This window comes from Bubalus kerabau, chromosome 13 (assembly GCF_029407905.1).
Source record: "Bubalus kerabau isolate K-KA32 ecotype Philippines breed swamp buffalo chromosome 13, PCC_UOA_SB_1v2, whole genome shotgun sequence".
Taxonomy (NCBI): Eukaryota; Metazoa; Chordata; class Mammalia; order Artiodactyla; family Bovidae; genus Bubalus; species Bubalus kerabau.
The window spans coordinates 75,554,669-75,579,880 of record NC_073636.1 but is presented as its reverse complement, the minus strand read 5'-3'; the positions used below and the strand labels follow the sequence as shown (position 1 = coordinate 75,579,880).

Genomic DNA, 25,212 nt, shown 5'->3' with positions numbered 1-25,212 from the left:
CAAGACGAATACCTGCTATAAATAAAGCTGAATAAAGATCTCTTTCTAGATGGCTTCCATTGTTCCCTGTTCGCTTACAGTATTCATGCTGAGATAATTTCCAGCTTCTCAGAAACTCAATAGTTATAAAACATACCATTACCTCATTTTCATTTTATTAGATTTACAGGTCACAAGACTACTTTGATCTTTACCAAGTTCATCATTAATGGTTTCAAAATAATGTTCTTTCTGTTTCAGCATGAGCCCAATACAGAACTTCCTACTTGTGTATTCTTTTATCTCCTGCTTCCTACTTTTACTGTCTAGACAATAGCAGCTAATGGAGTCTTTCAGATGCCAGTGTGTATGTCACACTCACGAAGAGGTTCCCCACAGAACTCTGTGACCCCATAGCAAAAGCAGAAAAGTGATTTCTTTCCAAACCATCTAATCCCGATGCATGGCCTGAAAAGGTCTGCCTGAGTCATATATCTGATAAACCATCAGCTCTTCAAGGCTACACTTCCATGGTACTTGTCAGTAATTCTGCTGGACACAGTGGGACACACACGGGCTTGGGCGCCTGACAGATATGGGTTTGAATCCTGACTCTGTTGTTTAGCTGTGAGAAAAAATAACTTGTCTGCTTTGAGTCTCAGTTTCCTCATCTGTAAAATGAAGGAATAGGATACTTATTAATACTTAACAGGGTACTAGAAAGACTAATGGAGAAGGCAATGGCACCCCACTCCAGTACTCTTGCCTGGAAAATCCCATGGACAGAGGAGCCTGGAAGGCTGCAGTCCATGGGGTCGCTGAGGGTCGGACACTACTGAGCGACTTTACTTTCGCTTTTTACTTTCATGCATTGGAGAAGGAAATGGCAACCCACTCCAGTGTTCTTACCTGGAGAATCCCAGGGATGGTGGAGGCTGGTGGGCTGCTGTCTATGGGGTCGCATAGAGTCGGACACGGCTGAAGCAACTTAGCAGCAGCAGCAGCAGAAAGACTAAGAGGATTTACATAGGAAACGGGATATTGAAGTCACTAAAAGCACAGATTTCCTTTCTAGTATTCTGTCCTATGACCTTGGGTAATTAACCTACCTCTTTGAGCCTCAATTTTCTCATCTATAAAATGGGAATAGTAATACCAGTGTTGCAAGGGTTAAATAACAATATGTATAAAGTCCTCAGACATGACTGACTCACCTCTTAGTATACCCAGAGGGGAGCTTCTCATCTCATTGTTCCCAACCCAGGAATTGAACCCAGGTCTCTTGCATTGCAGGCACATTCTTCACCCTGAGCCACAAGGGAAGCTCAAGTCAGCGACCACATTTTTTTTAACTGAAATAAAGTTGATGTATATGTGACAGGTGTACAACATAGTGAGTCACAATTTTAAAGGTTATACTTCATTTATACTTATAAAATATTGGCTGTATTCCCTGTGAAGTACAGTATGTCCTTGTAGTTTATTTTATGCGTAATAGTTTATTAACCCCTTAACCTTATCTTGCCCCTCCCCATTAGTAACTACTTGTTTGTTCTCTATATCTGTGAATCTGCTTCTTTTCTGTTATATTCACTTGTTTGTTGTATCTTTTAGAGTTCACATATAAGTGATACCATAACATTTGTCTTTCTCTGACTTATTTCACCATGTTGTTGCAAATGGCAAAATTTCCTTCTTTTTAATGGTTGAGTACTATTCCATTGTATATATAAGCCACATCTTCTTTATCCATTCATCTGATGAGCAATTAGGTTGCTTCCATATCTTGGCTGTTGTAAATAATGCTGCTATGAATACCGAGGTGTGTGTATCTTTTTAAATTAGTGGTGGGCTTTTTGGGGGGAGATATATATCCAGGAGTAGAAATGTTGAAACATACAGTAGTTCTATTTTTAGGGTTTTGGGTGTTTTTTTTTAATGCTGTACCACTTGGTTTGTGTTCCCCAACCAGGGGTTAAACCCAGGCCCTCAGCAGAGAGGATGGCATCCTAACCACTGGACTGCCATGGAATTTCCAATTTTTAGTTTTTTGGGAAACCTGCCTACTCTTTTCTACAGTGGATGCACCAATTTACATTCCCATCAACAGCATATGAGAGTTCTCTTTTCTCCATAGCCTTGCCAACATTTGTTGCTTGTGTTCTGATGACAGGCATTCGACAGGTGTAAGGTGATAGCTTCCGGTTCTGATTTGCATTTGCCTGGTGATTAGCGATGTTAAGCATCTTCTCATGTGTCTGTTGGCTATCGGCATTTCCTCTCTGGAAAAATGTCTGTTCGGGTCTTCCACCCATTTTTTAATCAGGTTGTTTGGTCTTTTAATGCTGAGTTGTATGAGCTGTTTATATATATTGGATATTAACCCCTTATTGGTCATATCATTTGCAAATATTTTCTCACATTCAGTAGGTTGTCTTTTCATTTTGTTGATGATTTCCTTTGCTGTGCAAAAGCTTTCTAGTTTAATTAGGCCTCATTTATTTTTGCTTTTATTCCCTTTGCTTTAGGAGATATACCAAATATTACTACTAGTTATGTCATAGAGTGATTGAATACTGTTTTTAGAACAGGATTCTTAAGGTTTTTTTGTGTGTATAACGTTATGGACTTATCTGACCATCTGGAGAAGACTATGGACCCTTCTCAGGAAATGTTTTTAAATGCATAAAATATGATAGATAAGGTTACAAAGAAAACTAATTATATTGAAATACAGTCATCAAAATATTAGAAATACAAAGGTGTGATATAGCACTGAATATGCTTCTTAATTAATGGTTTAAATAATAAGATCTTGTGGCAAGCCTAAAATTTACATTAATTTCAAAATAATGATGAGCATAAACAATAATTCAAGACCTCCCTCACAACTGTAATGTGACTTGAAATATCTGTGCTCTCTGTTGGAGACAACATAGCAAGCTCTGCTAACATTATTGTTTGTTGACTACATTCCTAATTGAAAGAAAAGTTTAATTTCAGTAAGAGGTAAATGAAAATAAGGAAGTACGTTTTTCCCAGTTTGTGAAAAACCTCAGGTCAAGTGCCCCTGCTTTATATTTAGTACCTCTTTATCCTCAGCTGTGAGATTAGGCGGTAACTCCCAAATTTGCCTCATATTCCACTGCACAGCTTCTGATTGGAAAGGTAGTTTTAAGACAGAAAAGCACAGTTCCGTAAGAGTGCAGGGACCTCCCTGGTGGTGCAGTGGCTAAGACTCCACGCTCCCAAAGCAGGGAGCCCAGGTTCCATCCCTGGTCAGGGAGCCAGATTCCACAAGCCACAACTAAAAGATCCTGTGTGCCACAACTAAGACCCACTGTAGTCAAATAAGTAAATTAAAAAAAAATTTTTTTTAAGAGTGTGCCTTAGGCTGGCAAGCTACTACCAGCTTATTAATGCTTATTGGCAGGCACTGTTCTAGGTGTTTTAGACATGCTAACTCAGCAACATTCACAATAATCTTTTGAGACAGGTCTTTTTACTATCTCTGTTTTACAAAGGAGGAAACTGAGGCACAGAGAGGTTAGGTATCATGCCCATGGTCACACAGCTAGTCAATGGCAGAGCCAGGATTTGGAGCCAAGTAATCAATGGCAATCCACTCCAGTACTCTTGCCTGGCAAATCCCATGGACGGAGGAGCCTGGTAGGCTGCAGTCCATGGGGTCGCTAAGGACTGAGTGACTTCACTTTCGCTTTTTACTTTCATGCATTGGAGAAGGAAATGGCAACCCACTCCAGTATTCTTGCCTGGAGAATTCCAGGGATGGCAGAGCCTGGTGGGCTGCCATCTATGGGGTAGCACTGAGTCGGACACGACTGAAGTGACTTAGCAGCAGCAGTCTGAATCCATAGTCTGTTCTTCTATCAGTTCAGTTCAGGAGCTCAGTCGTGTCTGGCTCTTTGTGACCCCATGGACTGCAGCACGCCAGGCTTCCCTGTCCATCACCAACTCCTGGACCTTACTCAAACTCATGTCCATTGAGTTGGTGATGCCATCCAACCATCTCATCCTCCATCATTCCCTTCTCCTCCCGCCTTTAGTCTTTCCCAGCATCAGGGTCTTTTCCAATGAGTCAGTTCTTCACATCAGGTGGCAAAAATATTAGAGTTTCAGCTTCAGCATCAGTTCTTCCAATGAATATTCAGGACTTATTTCCTTTAGGGTTGACTGGTTGGATCTCCATGCAGTCCAAGGGACTCTCAAGAGTCTTCTCCAACACCACAGTTCAAAAGCATCAATTCTTCAGTGCTCAGCTTTCTTTATAGTCCAGCTCTCACAACCATACATGACTACTGGAAAAACCATAGCTTGACTAAATGGACCCTTGTTGGCAAAGTAATGTCTCTGCTTTTTAATATGCTGTCTCAGTTGGTCATAGCTTTACTTCCAAGGAGCAAGCGTCTTTTAATTTCATGGTTGCAGTCACCATCTGCAGTGATTTTGGAGCCCCCCAAAATAAAGTCTCTATTCTAAATGGGGAATGGGAGTGAGATTTAAATTAAAGCCCTTAGGATGAGTAGCAGTTAAAGAGGTGGCAGAGAAGGGAGTGGGGCAGGGGGCGGGGGGGATGAAGGTGTAGGAAATGGCCTGGGAGAGGGCATGGCCCAACTCTCAATGTCTCCCTCCCTGCCTCCCTCAGAGCATCTTATTGAGCAAGGATTCCCACCAAGACCAGTACAGAGGAATGAAGAACTTCTGGGCCTTTATTACGTCATGTGGATCCTTTGAGATCTGGAAATAAGAGATATTAATTCTTTTGCCTGGAAAAATGCATTTATTCACATAATATTGTAGAGGGTTCTAGTCAAAAGAAAATTACTGGCTGAGAAGGACACAGCGTCACTTCTGTGTATTCCTGCCAAAAATGTTTGACCTGAGTCTAATAATGAAGAAACATCAGAAAGCCTGGATGAGGGATGGTCCTTAAAATAAATGGCCTGAACTCTTAAAAAATGTCAAGGTCAGGAAAGACAAAGGAAGACTGAAGAAATGTTGCAGATTAAAGGAGATGGAAGCGATTTGAAAACTAAAAGGCAACATAAAACCCTAGACTGGTTTCTAGACCAGAAAAAAAAAATCTTTTTTGTTTCTTTTGCTCTAACTGGCATTAGTGGGACAGCTAGTGAAATTCAAATAGGTTTGATAATGCAAAGATAACATAGAGATACTAATAATTTAATCTAGCATGGTAGATTCAATAATACAGAGAAACAGTTACAAATTGAACAAGGTAAAATGCTCAACATTTGGGGAATCTGGGTGAATAACATTCAGGAATTCTTTGTACTACTTTTGCAACTCTAATGTATAGCCAAAGTTATTTGAAGATTTTCAAAATATTTCTAAGTATTGTGAAGTCTAGAGCCAGAGGGTTTCATGACGCAGTAAATGAGGACCGCACTTAATCTGCAGCTTGTCTGAGCTCTGCACATCCTCTTCGTCTACAAGAAAAGGCTGAGAAGTGCTCTCATGAGATAATTAGCAGAACAGGGTGGCAAGAGATTTATCAGCTGTGGAGTACAGTGCAACCTGGGAGTCAAAAACCCAAGTCACTCACCTCCAATGCTCTATGACCTTAGGCAAGTCATATAAGCTCTCCGTACCCCAAATGATTTACCTGTAAAATTGACGTACTAATAGTATTTACCAAGGAGAATATCTACATGACCTCATGAGAGGGAAGAAATCCTTAAACAAGACACCAAACACTACAAACCGTGAAGGGAAAGATCGAAACATATGACTACATTAAAAATTAAAACTTCTCAATGATGAGATACCATCAACAAAGTAAATCAACAAACCACAGAAAGAAGACCTAACTAACACAAGATCAGTATCAAGCATATGTAAATAACTCCTATGGATCAATAAGAAAAACATAAACAAACCCAGTGGAAAAATGGTCCAGAAATATCAACAGACAGAAACCTGGAGAGCCTGTAAGAAAAGATGCTCAATATCACTAAATTCAGGAAAATTAAAACTGAAAAAACATATCATTTTACACATATAAGTGAAAATAAATAAATAAAGTCAGAAAATATCAAAAGTTGGCAAGTATATCTAAAAGTGGTATTACACATTGCTTGCACGAGTATATACTAGTACTTCTTTGGAGAGCAATCTGGCTATAAACCTCCTAAAGTTCAAGATGTGGTATACTACAAAGTCATCAATTCCACTCCTAAGGTGTGTATTCTAGAAAACTCTGACATGTATGGGCTTCCCTGACTACCATTGGCTCAGTGGTAAAGAATGCCAATGCAGGAGTCTCAGGTTCGATTCCTGGGTCGGAAAGATGCCCTGGAGAAGGGCATGGCAACCCACTCCAGTATTCTTGCCTGGAGAATCCCATGACAGAGGAGCCTGGCAGGCTACAGTCCATGGGGTCACAGTCAGACACAACTGAAGCAACTTAGTACAAAATATACCTGAAAATGTATGGAGAGTAGGTATTTATAGGAGAGAGGAAGGAAATGGAAGGAGAATCTTAGTAGTGAGTGAAAGGTATGCATTGTATTATTTTATGTAGTTTAATGTATGTTTGAGATATTAAGGAATTTTTAAAGTTTAAATTATATAGCATCAGAACAGAGAGCCAGAAACAAAAATAAAAATTTTAAAGCATATAGTGTCACATAGAGTTATTGTGAAGAGTAAGAGATAATGTAAAACTTCTGGGTGGGTAAAGTAACAAGACGAAGTTGAGTCACAGTATCTCTGTCCCTGTATATCTAACTAAAAAGTAATAATAAAAAGTTAAAGGATATCAGCCTAAATTAAGAGTATTCAACCAAACAATGAAAAGAGTACCACTTTATGTCATAAGCACCAAAAAGCAGGAATGAAGGAAAGAAACAGAAGATTCTGAACTGAGTCAAATGTCATTTTTCACCTGACACAGAAAAGGATATCAGGAAAGCAGGTGAATCCACAAAACCCTGAGACTCCTCACCAAGAGTGGGTGAACAGCCTGGGATAAAGTAAAGAGGAAATTCCTGGGAGTAGAAGTCCCTATCTGCCTTCAGAACCTCTCAGCCAAGGCAGGAAAAAACCATACAGCTTCCATTTTCCCAGGTGCCATGATGAATTATGGGAAGGATCTGAAAGCCAAGCATACCTGCTGATAGGCATCAGATACACTCTGTAGTATTCATAAGGAGAATAACTAGACAATAGAGTGCATCCCTATTCCTTTCCTTCAGTTACTTTTGTTTGTGCACAAGTGTGATTGTTTGCCTAATTCTATCTCTCCACTGCACTGAATCTCCAAGACAGCAGGGATGGGTCTGCATTTGCTCATGATAGCGAGTAGGTGTATAATAAATCATAAGGCCACCCTGTAGGTGTATAATAAACATTCAGTGAATAAATTAGTGGAGGGACCTTATGAACTGGTGTCAAAGAAATCTGATTTCTCATAGTATTCAAATCCCACTGCCACCATTTTTATTTTGCATGCACTATTCACAAGAACTTCCCTGGTGGTTCAGATGGTAAAGAATCTGCCTGCAATGCGGGAGATCTGGGTTCGATCCCTGGATTTGGAAGATCCCCTGGAGAAGAGAATGGCTACCTAACTCCAGTATTCTTGCCTGGAGAATTCCATGGACAGAGGAGCCTGGCAGGCTACAGTCCACGCAGTCGCAAATAGTTGGAAACGACTGAGCAACTAACACACACATTCACAAGGACAAAAACTTGACCCATGGGGTTTGCAGCACTTCCTAACTCACAAAAAGCCTACCTGATTCACATAGCCATCACTGTGATTAACAGAGTGCATTTACAATTGTGTGAGCAAATTCCATTTACTGTGACAAATATATTCTGCAGATTAAATGAGCAATACAATATTTTACATGCTTCATGATCAACAATTACTTTCTGGGAAATTTATTTTTGACATTGAGTGAATATTCCAGAAAGAAAGAAAGAAAGAACTCAAGATGAATCTGTGACTATATCACCAGAATCCTTTTGCCTCTTGTCAGTAAGACTAAACAAGATACACAGCTGCTTTGCTGGTGCTCCTAAGTCCCTTCAGTCCTGTCCTACTCTGTGCGACCCCAACGGTAGCCCACCAGGCTCCTCTATCCACAGGATTCTCTAGGCAAGAATACTGGAGTGGGTTGCCGTTTCCTCCTCCACGCAGCCTCTTTAAACGTAAACAAAACACTTTCTCTACCTCTCTGCTTTGTTCCTTGTGATCCGGGGGTTACATGAATATATGTATTAGTCTCCAATACACACATCTATAGGTGTTGAGTCTTATACAGGGCGAAATCAAAGTATTCCAGGATTTAAATGATCTCTTTCCACAGTTACAGCGGAAAGAAGGCACTCTGAAAATCTGAAGAAAGGCGAAGCCCTTTAGGATGGTGGCGACGAGGCCTGGGACCCATCCTCACCCAGGGACGCCGTTGCTAGGCAACCCCTTGACTTCTCAACCGCCGTGCGAGCCACTTCCCCGCCCTCATCGCTAAGGAGATCGACGCTCCAACTCAGTCCTGCCGCAAACACGCGCGCTCTTGCGACATTGCCGCGCCTGCCGCTGCGTGCGCGCCCTCTGGCCCTACTCCCCGCCCCGGCCGCCATTGCCTCGTGCCCGCGCCGGTCGGTTGGTGGCGCCTTTGTCCTACGGCGGGCAGGTGGGCTGAGGCGGAGGCGGCAGCGGCGGGCCTGAGGCGGAGAAGCGGCCAGCAGCCCGCTGCGCTGGTAGCGGTGAGTGCCGGGAAGCGGTGGCCGTCCGCCGAGGCGTGGGGCTGACGGTTGAGGGGGCCCAGGGCCGGATGGGAAGGCTGAGGCAGGAGGGCCCGCTCGACGCGCGGCCGCCACCGCGGCCCCCCTGCGGGAGCGCGCGGGGCTGCGCATGCCCGGTGCGGGGCGCGGCCTTCTCTTGACTACCGTCGAGCGCAGGCCCGGTCAGCCGGGGCGGCAGGAGGTGGGCTCGGGGCCGACGGCGCCGCACCGCCGCCTGCGGTTTGAGCACGACCCGCCGATAATAGCCCTTGTGGGGCTCCTCTGTAGCCTCGGGCCTCACATTCCATGTCTCCTTCTCGAAACGTGAAGTCGCTTGCTTTCGGGTCCTCAGCTAATCGGTGGCGCAGTCGGGATTCGAACCCGGGCCGAGGCGGCCGGCCTCACCGGGCTCTCTGCGCGGCACGCGGCGCTGGGTGGCGAACCGAACGCGCTGTCCCGCGTCGCCGCCTCCTCGCGGCCTCTTGACAGCATTCTCGAGGCGTCTCGTTGTTATGTGACATTCCCCTTACACACACCCGTTTTAATAGCGCGGATCTGGGCCTAGGAAACGGGGAAAGCGACCGAGCCCGCGGTTACCCTGGCAACTAGCGACCGAGCCAGCGTCCCAACCGGCTGGTTCTCCGTCTATGGAACCTGGGCACCTTCTGCACCCCGACGGCTCGCCGGGAGGGCTTTTTTTTTAGGACGGCGTTTCCCCAGTTTCAGCCTTTCGCGTTGCACTTTTACATCCATGTACCCATCTAAACAGCTATTTATTTACCAAATGTTACTTTTTCTTCTTTAAACTGACTTTTTTCCCCTTTTTAAAAATACATTTGTTTAAGGTGGAAGCGTAAATCACCGACCGTTTAATGGAAAGCCAATTCTTTAATGCTCATAAAGAAATAAATACTTACGTATTAAAATAAACAGTGCGTCCTGATTCCTCCTGAAATTATTCTGCGTTCCACGCTTTGGGAAACGCTGCCCTAGGAATGTGGGGTTAATTGTGGTCCTTCTTCCTTTTAGCGCTGTGCACAGAATTTACCCCTGAGACTTAGCGGACTCCATGAAACGCCCTAGGGTCTTCGGGGGTAATAATTAACGTTAAAAGCTTTCTCGTTGTAAACCGTTCTCATCGTTAACTTACGCGGGATAGTCTGAGAGAAACTTTGCGCTCAAGAGCACCCGGTGTGTCTCCTCGGTTTTCTTGTGGCATTGTGGTGTGGTACCTGCCAGATAGTTGAACAAAAATGTTTTGCAAACGCCGGTGGATCTGCTTTGTGACAACTCTAGATTTCACGTTTTGCGTATGAGTCAGTCTGGGTATGAAAACTAACTGGTGTTGACTTTTCCAAAACAGTAAAGCCCAAACTTTGCTTTGTGAATATTGGAAATCACTGCGGTATGTCGACATCAGTTTCTTCCTCCATTCTGGTTTCTTTGCCTTTGCTTTAACTTGTCTATCACCCTCCAGATAAGGTTTTGAAACCTCCGACAGTCTTAACGTAAAACATAGAAACAGTGATTTTTCCTGTAGACTGTGCTGGAGAAGGCCCAGAGGAAGAATTTTTCTAGATGCAGGTTGTTGAATGGCCCAGGCCTCTGAACACCACGGGTTGAAGGAGGCATTGACAAATTAACTTACTCCTTAGTTAACATTGTGTTCTATTTGTAGTCTGTTCATAAGCTCTGTTTTTGTGTATGAGAGAGCAGATTTACTTTAACTCACTGAGAGAGAACTCAGAAAAGTCAGCATAGGCCTTTCAAGGGCTTTTTCCTCAAAAGGCTGTGTAAAAAATCCTTATTCCCTGGGAGTACTTTGTGCAGGGACAATGTAGAATTTTTGAAAGGCTAAGGTAATATTTTCACATTTCAAAGCAGCAGTCCTGTGTGGAGAAGAAATGAGAATTTTATTTTATTCCAGTCAATTTCAGAACTTAAGTAAATGGAACCTCATCTACCAGTGTTCAAAAGCTAAGAATAAACATTTTTTGGAAAGGCTTTAGAAGTCTGATGAGAAAGAGCACCTGATGGTTTGAAACTTCATTTTAAGTATCCATTTCAAGCATTCGTTCTCCATCGCCTGCAGATGGCAGTGCCTTTGTACAGCTTATTGCTGTTGAGCAAATTATTGGAATTCAGTTGTGCTTTTAAGAATGGAAAACCTTAGGGTGGGATGATTTGAGAGACTAGCATTGAAACATGTATATTATCATATGTGAAATAGATCGCCAGTCCAGGTTCAATGCATAAGACAGGGTGCTCAAGGCTGGTGCACTGGGATGACCCTGAGGGATGGGATGGGATGGGCAGGGCGGTGGGAGGGGGGGTTCAGGATGGGGACATATGTACACCCATGTACACACATATGTACACCCATGGCTAATTGATGCCAATGTATGGCAAAAACCACTACAATATTGTAAAGTAATTAACCTCCAATTAAAATAAATTTATTTAAAAAAAGAATGGAAAACCTTTGGAGGAACTATATTTAACATTCTGTTGTGTTCCATTTATATTGTTTCTTTGTTTTTGACTCTCCACAGGAGAAATTAACCATCTCTTCCTACACTCACTGTTACTCTTGGTGGTGATGATAAAGTACAACAGACAGTGCTTATAGTTCACAAAGCAGGTTTACAAACACCAACTCATTTTCTCCCTCCTGTCCTCTTGTGAGATAGGTAGACCAGTCTTATATCTTTTTTGCATATGAGGAAACAGTGGCTCAGAGAGGTCATATTCCTTGCCCAAATAACATATTAGTAGAACATATTGAAGATAAAGGATTTTGTGGCCCAGTAGATAAAAGATTTTGTGGTCAAGTAAAATTGGGAAATGTTAAGGTAAAAAAGCAGTGTCCTTACTCCAGAACTTCTCAGAGGCTTTAACATACTAAACATATGCAGTGTGGATGTTCAAGAGAGGAAGGTATCGTGATGCCTTTCTCTTGCTCTCCTGCCACGAACAGCTTGTGGTTGTGGTGTTCCCCCAAACCGACTACTCTTTCTGCTACTCTAGATTTGCTCTCTGTACCTTGCTGTTAACTAATACTGACCATATGTCTTTAAGACAAACACTTTAAAAGCTCCATCAGCCTTTTTGTGCCTAAAGATTTGTCCTTTGAACAGCATAAACATTTGCCTAGACTATTCAGTAACTTGAAGTAAACTACTGAGAAGTTAAAAGGGCAGTAAGCAACAGAAAATTACCCTCTGTGATTCTCATTAGTGAGAAGCATTAAGGAAAGCATCAGTGTTAGGGCACTGTCTGAGGCAGCAGCACATGAGGGAAATATGAACTATACTGACAGCTAAATATGTGATGCCAGCATGCCTGCTGCTTTTTAAATGGTGGTTTTATTACCGCCAAATATGAATTTTTATAGGGATGGTCATTTTCATTCTTTATCTTATCACTAAAAAATGAAAGATAATAGGTCAACTGGACTAATTGTGTTAATGTTAAGAAAATAATTCCACTCAAAGAATCAGAACTTTTCCAAACCATGACTCTTTTTCCTTTTATTTCATGTTCAAAACATTATTGTTGACCTATGCAAAGACCAACAACTTTAGGCAAAGAGCAGGAGAACTTAAGTTGCATTAATGAACAGTTATAAAGCAGAATGGCTTACAACTTTAGCTCTAAAAAATATTTTGAGTGGTCTCCTGGTTTGGATCTGGAATGATAGAATTACTGAAAGTTAGGTTGATTCTGCAGCTAGTGAGCAAGCTGTGAAGAACTTTGAATTACAAGTCATTTGGCTTTTAGGTTGCATACTTAATTATGCAGTTGGAGACTGAGATAGAGATGATACAAGAAGTTTGTTTTTAATCTCTCTTCTGAAATGATTTTTGATATCCAAAAGAAAAAATAGGAAAAAGATGATTTTCATTCAATTTTAAAACTTAGAGTTTTAAATATATAGTTGAACTTTTTTTCAGCCTTTGGGAAGATTACATTAGGACAGCATCAGAGTCACTAGAAACAGCTCGTTGGAAATACATGTTCTGGGTGCAGCGTCCCACCCCCGCTCCCAGTTGACCAGTCTGCAGATTTTAGCCATTGTGTGACATGTTCTTTGTAACAGTTTATGAACTATTCCCCCTTGAACACAGGAGTTTAGAGAGGTTTTTAAATGGAGGACTTAAGTATATGTTCTGTATAAACTACAGGAATAAATAGATAATAGAGTAGCACTGTAGTTCCCAAATACCTGCCAAGAAACTTGCTTAAGTGTGGATTGGATTCCTAGGCTCTATCCTCAGATACTGAAAGTTTGAGAAGGGGTCTGGAAATCCCATTTTTAAACATCTTCTCAGGTGGCACTTATGTATCTTCGTTAAAGAAATGTGATGTTGAGAATGAAAAGAAAAAATATATATGGGCGGGGAGAAGATGGGTAGTTGTTTAATGGGTGTAAGAGAGTTAATTTTGTAAGATGAAAAAGTTTTGGAAACCTATTGCCCAGCTGTTTATATTTGTGAATATACATAACACTGCTGAACTGTACACTTAAAGATGACAAATGGAAGATTTTAGAAAAAATAAGGTTTGTTGTCTATTTGTTCCTGATCAGTGGATGGTTGGCTAATTAAATAATGAGTCCTCTAGCCATCAGTTCATTTTATATCCCTTTATTGAAGGTAAAAATCATAACTTTTAGATATTTTTCTCCCCTCTAGTCCCTTCAATGTCAAACCAATGATCTTCAAGGAACATTATTTTAATGGGCAATATTTTGAATGTCATAGATTTAAATAATCCCCTATTATTTTGAATAATAAACATAGAATAAACCTTCATTAATTTGACTTCACTGAAACTCTGTTTATGGTAGTTCAGTTCATAACCTCCTAACATGCCCTCCTGCCACCAGTTTCTTCCTTTCCCATAGCAGAGATTTTTTTTGTTATTTAGTCTGCTCTGGCTTGCATCTGTAATTCCTCTCTTTTCCTGCTCCTATCATCCCATTTCCTACAGTAGACTTCCTACAGTATTTCTTACTGTGCCCTTCAGACCATTCCTTTCCCTTTGCATGTGCTGCAGTGACTTCTCTATTTTCTGGTAAACTCATTCTTCAAGACTCAGTTTAAATGTTATTTTTAGGCCTTCCAACCTCTTCCACCCATCCCTCATCCCCTATTCCTCCCAGTGTTCTCTCTGCCCTGACACATACATATGCATAGGTAGGCCTTCTTTATCTCTTCTATAAGCCCATTTTAAATTATGTTGTGATTATCTGTATACATGTGCCTCTCTTCTTTATTAAACAGTGAACTCCTTTAAGGCAGAGACTTAAGCCTTGTTATTTCCGTATGTCTTAAGACCTAGTACAGAGTGTGATGCGTGGTTATGTATAGAAGCATTTGATGTCCTGATTACAAACAGTACTTTTTAAGTTCATTAATTTAGTTTTCTAAGGATCTCTGGGCTTCCCTGGTGGTTCAGAAGGTCAAGAATCCACCTGCAGTGCGGGAGACCTGGGTTCAATCCCTGGGTTGGGAAGATCCTTTGGAGGAGGGCATGGCAACCCACTCTGGTATTTCTTGCCTGGAGAATCCGCATGGACTGAGGAGCCTGGCAGGCTACAGTCCATGGGGTCGCAAAGAGCTGGACACGACTGAGCAACTAAGCGCAGCACAAGGGTCTTTACTTGTACAGTTCAGTTGAAATTTTACTTTTTTAAATGAACCTATATTTTGAAGTTTTTGTTGCTCCAACTTTTTTAGTAGTTTAGATTAGCTCAACCTTTGTTGGTCCAAATTAGGGAGCTTTTTCTCTTCGTTGATATTCTTCTTGAATCAGTATAACAAATAAGGTAGAATATCCATTTTATCAGGTTTAGAGAAATCAAGTGACCTGACTAAATCCCTTCCCCCACATCCCAGAAAAGTAGGACTAGAACTCAGATTTGCTGATTCCAACCAAGGTTCTTTCCTCAAAAGAAGTAAAAAGGGCCAGAAATTAAATATTGATAGAGAATTTTTGTCTGAGATGTTATAGTGAATAGAATGTCAGTAGTAAAAGCCAGAAACATTGTTGTTTCAGGTGATAGAAATCAAAGTTGTAATTGAATAAGCAGGTCCTACCCTGTTGAGTGTCTGGGGCACTTAAACACTGCTGTGCCCAGCATAGACTGCCTTTTCCAGATTCCATCAGCATCTGATCAGGAAGCCCTCACCAGTGTTCAGAATGGAAGTCAGGTCTTTCTACTCCCTGTTGGAGGCAGCATAACATGTTTAAGCATGTTAGTGTCAGGCACACCTGGTTTTGAGTTCTAGCTTTGCCTTTTGATCACCTTGTGACCTCAGATAAGTCACCTGATTTCTCTAAACTTCAAATTTCCTCATTCTCAAAGTAGAGATCATAATACAACTCCAAGAGTTGTAGAAAGGTTTGCTTGAGATAATGTACATAACGTTCTTAGTACAGGCTCTGGGACAGAGTAAGTATTTTGTAAATATAAGTTATATTGTTTCCACCATTTCTGTTCCTTGGAATAACATCCTAATACCATTAAGGATACAATAATTATTTCAATTAGAAATTGAAGGAGATAACCAAATATGAGAGATTGTGTAGTTTTCAGAGTGAGCTTAAAGCATCGATTTAGAAGCAGCAGGCCAAGCATTCTCTTATCCCTAACTTTACAGTATAACTCATAATATCCCTAATGGTACAATATATCATCAAAGTCATCTTCATAAATATGGTGTAAGTGAGAAGTCCTGTCCTTTCCCTTCCCAATTTTGGGAGTTACTGTCTCATAGTCACTGTCTTGTCAGTATGGTTTCTCAAGTAGCATTATCTTTGTCATCATGTATTTCCAATTTAATAATTCCTAATTGTTGGTTGCTTTTCAGCTAGACCTATCGGCAAGCTTTATTTCATTTGTAATCATTTCTTGAAAGTGTAGGGAATCCCCTGGCAGTCCAGTGGTTAGGACTTATTTCAACAACCAGAGTTGGCACTGTCAGATGTTACAATTCACACTGCACTTGTTGAGAATAGTCCTGTTTTCCATTGTGACTGTCTTTGAAGTATAAAAATTGGTTTTACAGTGAAAAGAATTGTTTTGTGGTGGTACAATTAAAAAATAGAGCAAACCAGTTTCTGATAATATGAATGAAACATGCATTTTTATTTATAGCATATCTGAGTACCATTGTGTGAACTCTGTCTGGCATATTAGTCTAAAATAAAATTTTAGATTAAGCATTGTGCCTTCCTTTGGGAGTTCTTTACCCCCATTCTTTTGTGATTTAAAACAGCTCTGCTGCTTCCTGTGTAACATTTTCCAGATTATTTTCCATTTTTTTCCCCCTTTTATGTGAATTCCTTCGGTTGGTGCTGTTTTTCTTGTCTAAAAATTCTTACTAGAGAAGTGCTTTTAACTATTTTTACCCCATAGAAGTTATAGATATTCAGGTGAAGGTTAAGCACCTTGTGGTAATGGTGACTTTGAATGGTATTCACATTGCTAATAAATTGACAAAGTGTAGAACTACCAACCAAGCTGAGGTGGAAGAGACACTGAGATTGAGCTGCCCCAGATAAAATAAAGCAGGAAGAAAAAGAAGCACTGTTTCTTCCCTTTTTTAGGCAGAAGAGGCATTCCACCTCTCCTTGGAGATTCTTTTAAGTTACCACTGCCCTCCTGTTGATTAAATTCCCTCCAATTTTGATTCCCCTCTAACACCCAGAAAGATTCCCAAATTGTCTTTCTCTTTTCCCTTCTCCTTTACATTCATATCATTTCTATTTGTTTGGTGTAAATTTTGTATCTCAGTAAGGGTTTAGAAAGAAAATAATCTGATTCAATTAATTAATACAAAAAAACCCTTTACTACTCCCAGTATTTGCATTTTCAAATTGAAACTTGTTCAAATGAACCTCCAGTTGATGGGTTTTCTAATTATGTGACAGAAAATTTGGATGGTGCAAGGTTTGGGTTTGTTGGTTTGTTTTTTCTGCTGCTTTAAATCTTTGTTGTACCGTGATCGGCTCTCTGAAGTTATTTGTACTTTTGGTAGCTTCTCTGTTCTTTCTGTATTTCTGAATTCTTAGGTTTTCCAAAAGTTCTGTGTGCACATATGTTAGACCTGTTTGTGTACGTGAATTGGCGGTGATGATAGTTTTTCGTAACTCTTACTAAAAACGCCTCCAACTCTAGCGTAACGTGAGCAGTCCTCTTACATGGCAGTGAGACTAGCAAAATGTTTCAAGTTTAATTTTGTCCATATCTTACTCAAGGTGGAGATTTAAGGATCTCTTTAATAGGAATGAATAAACAAACAGTTGCTATACCATACCAAAAGTTTGCTAACCCCTAAAATTAAGAAAATGGTCTAAGAGTTCTCTTTTCTGCAAAAGAAACTTAAGCCACACCATCCAAAAACAATTACTTTGGACTCCTCCATGAAAATGGATACTAGGAGGCAAATTACAGTCAGAATGGTTTAAAGATACAATCTTGAGTTTTTAAAATAATCTTTCAAGTGATTGCAAAGAATTTCACGAACTTCAAAGGAAAATATTTACCTCCTTCATTCTAACTGCAACCAGTTTTGCCCCAAAGTTATATGGTACCATGAGTATTTTGATCTCCCCAGTCCTATATTTAGTGGCCCTCGCAGAATTGGATATAATTATACAATGCAATAGTCCTTTTCATATGATATGGGCAAAATTATATAGTATTTATAGACACCAGTTATAGTAGTACCTTGTGTTCCATATTCTCACCTAAATGTTTGCTGAGTCAAGTCAGTGTTTAGATGAGTTTTATTTACATGACTCTTTAATAATACATGGAATCCTGCTGGGAAGTATGGTCCTTATTTAAAAGAAATGTGCATGCCACTAACACCACTCCCCATGTATTCCAGAGATACTTTGAAAACTGCTTAAATAATCAAAGACTTTACATTTCTCTCTGAATCATAGTCACCCTGTGTTAGAAAGCAGTACAAAGTAAGTGGGCGGACTAGGGCAGTAGGCCCTGCTAAGCCTGAACCTGATACTCTTCACAATTACAAATAGAAGAAACTAGATACTCCCTGTATGATCTGTCATTATATAACATATGTTAATATTTCAGGACTTGAGACTTCCCTGGTGGTCCAGTGGCTAAGATTCTGCACTCCCAATGCAGGGGGCCTAGGTTCCATCCCAGTCAGGGAACTAGATCCTGCATGCTGCAACTAGACCCCAGTGCAGCCAAATAAATAAATATTAAAAAAAAAAAAAAGTCAGGCCTTAGTGAATTTTAAGGGTTGTAACTTGTAACATGCAATACCAAACCCATGGTCAGGTATTACTGGCCAATTTCTGTGTAGAACATATTTTCTGATTCTTTATAAAGGTAGAGGGATTGTGTCTGCTCAGTTAGAAACTTAAGAAGCAGTTTACATAGAATATACTTCTCTGACTGTTTAGATGTGTAACCTTCAGTTTGGTCAAAAGCCATTCTCCTAAAGATAAGGGGCTTCTGACTTAAAATAGAACTGAGATCATTCTTACTTGAACAGGAACTCAATAGTTGACAACATAGCAGGGGAAAGACATACAAGACCTCTTTAAGTTTTGTCATTTCTCTGGTCTTTCATGTGATAAGACTCTGGTTAGAATTTTTCACACACATAATTACTGTTTTCAAAGCTATTTAAAATCACTGTTTTAAATCCTAATTATATGATTGTTTAATACCATTTAATGTCATTATTAGATACACTGTTAATTGCTTAATATGGAACAAGGGGAATAAAATTACACTGCAGCAGAAAGCAGTTTTATTTCTCCATATACAAAAGTATGAAATTTTTAATATGCTTATTTTTTAAGGCATATAAAAATTATCAGGTGTTAACTTTGAGCATAGATTGGTGCATTTCTTTAGATATTTCTTACTTACATATGGTGTTTTTATTACTTGCTTCAGCTTTTGCAAAGTAGGTTTGTTTTGTTTTTAACCGAGAGGCTTTAACTGCACAGATTGGCTTCTGTGAGTTTATGTTTCCACTGTTCTTTATCTAGTTGTATATGCCAGGCTTCTATAGTGAAGACTTATGATGAGTGTTTTATTACTTAACCTTACTATACCACATGCCAGTTCTTATTCTTAGGTACTTAGCTATGAGGGTTATAAATATTAACATGTCATATGCCTTGTTTAGAAAAAAATTAATTTATTTCCTACATCTCATTCTGAAAGATTCTACCCATAGAATGCCACAAGGCAAACTAAAAGGAGCCCCTGCTTCATGGAATATTAGATGTTTTTTAAGACTGGATTCCAGCCATTACTTCCTTGTAATATAAAATGGAACTACTTGCCCTTGCTCTCTCTCTCTTTTTAAAATTTTCTTTCTTTCTTTCTCCTCCCCTCAAAAAAGAATCACACATCTGGCTCTCCAAGAGTTTAGAAGACAGCCTTTTCCCCTTTTGGAGGGGGAAGTTTTTAGGTTTAGGCTTGGCAGTGTTAAAGCCTTGACATAATCAGTTTTACACAAATTATGTGTTGGCTAGAAAACTAAGGGACATTCTCTACCAAGCCATGACAACGTACTGCTGTAACTTAATAAAAATTGCCCAAGTGACTATGCGTCTGCTGAATGGATTTTCTTACACCATCTGGTTGTCATTGTAGTTTTTTTGTTGTTGCTTTCATTTGAAATGTGCTGATGATCTTGTTTTTATTCCGTAGCATTGAACAGATGGGTTGATTATTCTTTTCAGATATTAATAAGGCAGCGGAAAGAAGAAATATGAATACGGCTCCATCAAGACCCAGCCCCACACGAAGGTAAAGTACCCTGAAGCAGTGAGTTACCTTGGGAGAGTTGGGCTCTGGGGAGTTAAGCCCAACTTCGTACATCAAGGGTCTTTTCTTCCCCCCCAAGAAATCAGAAACGCACAAGCAAACAATAAGAACGTGAACCTGTGTGAAGGGCCTTGCTGCTTTTTTAGAACATACATCAGGAGATGCAGAGGAAGCTTTGTTTTCCGTGGCAAACCCAGCAAGTTCAGCTTGCACCGTGAGTTGCAGGCGATTGGAAGAGGATAAACCTCTGTGTGTCCCCCGCTCACGTGTCAGTGGGAGCCTCCACAGCAGGAGTGCCCGAGGGTCGTTGGTGTGTGCTGCGCTGCCCTGCAGCAGGCTCGACTCTTCATTCCACATGGCTGCCGGTCCAGATGTTCACCCAGGTTTACAGAAAGCGCTGCTTGAGAGATTGCTACTGTGCCTGTGCTGCAGACCCCCTGTGCGCTCGCGTGCTTGGGTTACCTATTGAGGGGAAATAAAAAGGGCAAAAACACCCTACCTCTAGAAGTCTCCCTTTTTCTTAGTTTTCCTGGAAATAAAAGGCATTTCCCCAAATAGTCGTCCACTATTTACAAGAGATAGTCCTGATGTGTACCCTCAAGATATGCATTAAATTCGTCCCAAAGAAGAGCCTCATTAATGTTGCCATTACACCAAAGATGAGTATATTGTATTCAAACTGTCTGGCCTCATAAATAGCACACAAGTGGATGCAGTGTGTGCAGTTTTGTGTGGAATGCAGACATACATATCTCATATCTGGTGTCTCCTCATGGCCCAAGTGGATATTCAGTATGGATTTTGCCTTTGCCCCTAAGTAAAATGCCAGTTTCCCACAGTAAATTGTGTACCTAAACTATATACCACGGGAAACTACATTTCATATGATGACTGAACATGCTGAGTACAACAAATCCTAGTCTATACTGGTAGCTCCACAGGTCACTTGGGGGTATACCCAACTAACTGGGCACTTACACATAACATACAGCTGTCCTGCTTTGAAACAAAAACACCTATAGTTTGTTACCTACTTATAGGAAGGATTGGTTGCTCTGTGTTTGTATATGTGCCCACTTGGACCTGATGGTATTTTCTAAGCTACCAGGATTAAATTACACGGGTATGTTCTGCAGAGTTCGAGCAGACCTTAGGGACAAAGTAATGCTGCTGATTTCAGTTAGGTTCTTTGAACACTCTGCCTGGAAGTTGAATCTAACACCACAGTTATAGCTGCACCACAGCTGTTAGCTGGATGCCCTGGTCATCCATTGGTTTCACTGCAGAAGTGAGCATATACATTGGTATTCTGTTTGTTTTCTCTGACACCATAAGGAATGCCTGCAGCTTGCAGGTAAATAGTATATTGATTGATTTTGTGTGTATGTGTGAGTGCCCTAAAGAACATAAATGAATGCTCTGGAACTTCAGCAGATCCATATAAGTCTGTTTCCGTTGTGCTGCATCTAACCACGCTGCAGATGTTGGACAGTCCCTTCAGTGTTGCTCCTCGTTGCCCCAGTAAACATGGAATACAAGTGACTGAGAGTTTGCATCTAATGGTCAGACATATGGGCTCCACTGGAAGCTGTGGTTGCTAAATGACTTGAAACGAGATGTGGTGTATATCCAGTTTCCAAGGAGCTCAAATGTGTATGTTTCTGAAGTAGGTAGCTTACAGGAGTGTAGAATTGGTCACTATAAAGACACTCCCCTAGTAAAATCCTCCTGCTCTCTGTATCCTCATGATGTCTGTGATGTCTGGGTAATGTTTCCGCAGGCAAAAAGGAGGTGGGACTGCACATCACAGAATAAAAAGTAGTTCTCATTTGTGCTATGATAAGAATGTTTTATGTCATTGCACTAAAAATATACCTAACCAGATGCTTTTAACATTTCCCATTATTGTAGGTATTCACTAAGCATTGGCAATGTTGGGGAAATAGCTTACTCCCCTGCTTAAAATCCAATTTTGCCATTGCCAGAGCATTAAATTTAAAAGATTAATTTCATCCCAGCCTAAAATGCAACTCTATAATTTCATCTGTAATGGAAGAATGCTTTTTTTCTTTCTTTCTATATCCCCACCCCCAAAGATAAACATACAAACAACATTGGAGGGGGCCTTTTAAAATGTTCTCCTTACCAGATTTATAAACATATGTCACTTATATTTTCATTTTAATATATTGTCTTCCTCAAAAATAAATTCTAAGATGAGGTCATTTGGGACATGGATTGGCCTGTGGCTTCCCGCTTTATTTATAATCAATAGGAGGGACAGCTAGGCTAATTAAAGGTCCATTGAAAATCAGTCTTCTTGGTGATCCGTCCCTAACTGGGTTCCTCAAAGTGGAACAGTCATGCTTGTTTAGCATGATTAAGTTTCATATAGTCATACTCAGTAAGGTTTGGGGAAGAGGAATATTCACATTTAGTTAAAAAAAAAAAATCTAGTCTGAGCCCCATCTAAAAGTCTTTAAGCAGAGTCCCAGTTTTGTTCCATTTAAAAATAAAAATTTTCAAACCCTAAAGTCAGATAAATTGAATGTTGTATTCAAAATAGAATACTAAGGTTTTGATCATTGTGCTTATCGTATATTCTCTCTTAAGACACTAGTCTGGAAGGGGCTAATCATTTCTCTGAGGGTGAACACTGGCTAGCGTGCACTCTCCTCAGGTGCGTGCTTCCAGTCAAAACCTTGAGATAATTCCAGTGTATCAGTATGTTGACAGCAATCCACCTGACTTCATTTAGCAACCCTAAACATTTTATGTGCCCCCAGCCCTGGAGGAATGCATTGTTCACAGGAAGGAAAAAAAAAAAAAAGCTACCTATAGCAAGCATTTCCCTTAAGTTGTAACTCTGTGTCTTCAGTGTTGCTACTTTTTAAGAAAATTGTTTCTAAGCATGCTGGCAAGACCTTTGTAACACCTTATTTTGCTGGACTTTAACCTTGAGTGTCAAAACACCTCAGTATCTTTGGGAATTTTCACAGGATTATCACCTCTTCAAATGTCTCTGTAAGCCACAGTTCTGCTGGTATTGCTCACCGTTCAGTAATATGCCTCTCTAATGACTCCAGCTGTTGGGATGTGGTTCTGACGGTTCTGGCCCAGCCAAGCACAGAATTCTGCATCAGGGATCCCTGCTCTGGATCACATTTCAGCCTGAATTCTCGTCATTTAACCCTTGGACCACTTCATTGAACTCCGCTGTGCACACTGAGAGCATTGCATAGTTACCATGCAAGTTGTCTACCATTGGTGCTAGGCATCAGTCCTTAACCATGCTCGGAGACTTGATCATGATTCTAGTCGTTCCTCACTCAGTTCTCAGTTTCCATCTTCAGCTCAACACTTGAGCAGTCCAGGTTTTGGAACATATCCTTCTGCAGACATGGCCTCTAAGTGATACTCTACTTCCTAAACCTTCCTGCATGACGTGAGGAAAAGCAAATAGAGTTAACTTGTCTACATCGAGACCTCTGCCGAGAATTTCTCTATGTATTCGTGAAGAATGTTAGGCCTGGTGCCTCATTGGTGAAAGTCGTCAAGGATTGGTTCATCAGAAATAAACTGGCCATTGTCAGCTATATTTCAGTTTTTTAATAAAGAAAAGAAAAAGCCTAACTGCAGACAAGTTTCTTATGTGGCCTGAGGTGATTTCTGTGTATCCACAGTGTTAATTCCTTTAATAACTGCTTGCTTCTTGGGTGTGAGACTGCCCTAGCTCTAGGTGGGCTTCACAATTAAAGACTCCAGGCTGTGATTACCTGCGCACTAACACTTAAAGAAGATCCGTCAGTTCTCAGCAAGTGCCACCTCTCTACCAACAGAAGAGTCACATTTGTGTTTGAGAAAATTATCAGTGTGCTTCCTAGGGAGAAGCATGGGCACTTACAAATTTGGATCTGTAAGGTGCGATTGCTTGTTGCACCCCGTTATCCTTCCTGCACCCAATGGCAAAATTCTGTACAAGTCTGTTGTCTCTGTTTCTGATGGCAGCATGGAGCTCCTGGTGGGGGATCAGCATCACACAGCAGCCAGCCATTTAGAGAATGGTATTTGTGGACAGTATCTGTGACAGAACAGAAATACAAAGAGCTGATGGATTTTTTTTTTCCAGGAGAAAAAAGGTTGGCTTTAGAAGGAAAATATTCCAGTGAACAGAAAGGAGAAAGGAGATGCTGACAAAGACAAGGACAGAGGCCTTCCTCCCTGACCTTCTGAACAGCCAAGGCCAAAGAACACCATCCTGGGCTTGAGGCTGTCTCTAGCCAAAGAGAAGCTCAGAGTCCATCAGTTGTCCAAGAGCTCTCAAATGCCTGGTGCTCCTCAGGAAGAGAAGCACTTCTACCAGGAGCATATCACTTGCCATCTGAGCCATGGTCTTTTCCTTCATCCATCCCTGCTTACCCCTCAGATGTTTGCAAATGGTGTGACTACCATTTCTCTCAAGGCAAGAGAGCATTTGGCTTTGCCCCCTCCTGCTGAATAGATGAGGAATTTGCAACAGGATTTTAGCGATGTTTATCAACTGCTTTCAGTTTGTGGACTCTGGTTCTGAAGTTTTAACTGTTGTTCAGTTTCTTTTTAGCTTCTGGTGACCTAGTACCTGAGGTACAGTGCATTGGTCTCCAGTTAAACAACTTTGGTACCATGGGATGATCTAGTGAACTTCATTCTCCAGAAACTTGCCTCTAACCCACTTGTTATTTGAGGCCAAGCATCTTGTTCAGCAGGCTTCATCCTTGCGGCACTCTGAATCCTGCACACTGTACCACCTTTTTGTCATCTGGTTCTTATTTTGAGAAAGATGCTGGGGCCAACACCAGGATCCGTTTTTTCTGGGGAGGTCTTTGTTTGGCTCCTAAAGGGTTGTTTTGTTTTTGTCTCCAGAAGAAAAGCAGTCTGCCATGCTGCTTGTCTTTTGGAGAAAGGAAAGCTTTACCTTTTCATTTTAGAGCCTTGCTATCCTCTCTGTCCCTGCTTCTGCTACTCCTTTGGTTCTTCGTTCCCTTGTGAATATCATCTCTTCTACATTTTTACCCCCAAGGTAATTAAGGGGGGATTTATAGTTTTGTTGCACATAGACTTTAGATTGACTGCTTACCTTCTCAAACTAGAAGCCTGAACCTGGACTTTGGGAATCTAGGGTATTGTGGTCAACCTCCAGGAATAAACTGTCGACAGGTGAGTAAGGTATTTCAGTGGATTCAAAAGAATGAAAACCAGATGTGGCATTTGTAATCGTCCTAGGACTGTAAAAAGTGCCTGATGTGGTGGTATCCCTGTCCCCACCCCCCCACCCCGTTTTCTCCAGCCTACGGCTTTGTGTGTGGTCTGTGGTCTGTCAGGTTCATGATCTCTTTCAGCCTTGATTGCCAAAGAGCACTTGAAATCTGATTCCACCTCTAATGACTTATTTCTGACTGCTCCCCAAGGCAGGTTTATCTGCTGATCATTAATCCAGAAATACTTTACAGTTGTCCCTTCCCATTGGATCCTACGTGTTTGCCCACAATATACACTATATCAGATGTTACATATGTTAGAGGGATTATATGACATGATAAAAGTTGAAGTAAGAATCTCGGTTACTCTGCACTTTATTCTAGTAGGAA

General features: G+C 40.8%; 1 protein-coding gene across 3 annotated transcripts in view; it reads left to right on the top strand.

The window, feature by feature from the left end:
- Window positions 1-8,594: 8,594 nt before the first annotated feature.
- Window positions 8,595-25,212, top strand: part of NCOA5 (nuclear receptor coactivator 5) — a 28,483-nt gene continuing 11,865 nt past the window's right edge. For 2 of the 3 annotated variants that reach the window (XM_055545159.1, XM_055545161.1), the window contains exons 1-2: window positions 8,595-8,733; window positions 19,501-19,567. In XM_055545159.1, coding sequence (XP_055401134.1) covers window positions 19,530-19,567 — 38 coding nt within the window. In that variant the 5' untranslated portion in view covers window positions 8,595-8,733; window positions 19,501-19,529. The remainder of the gene's footprint in view (window positions 8,734-19,500; window positions 19,568-25,212) is intronic. The other variant, XM_055545160.1, reaches the window with a different exon arrangement.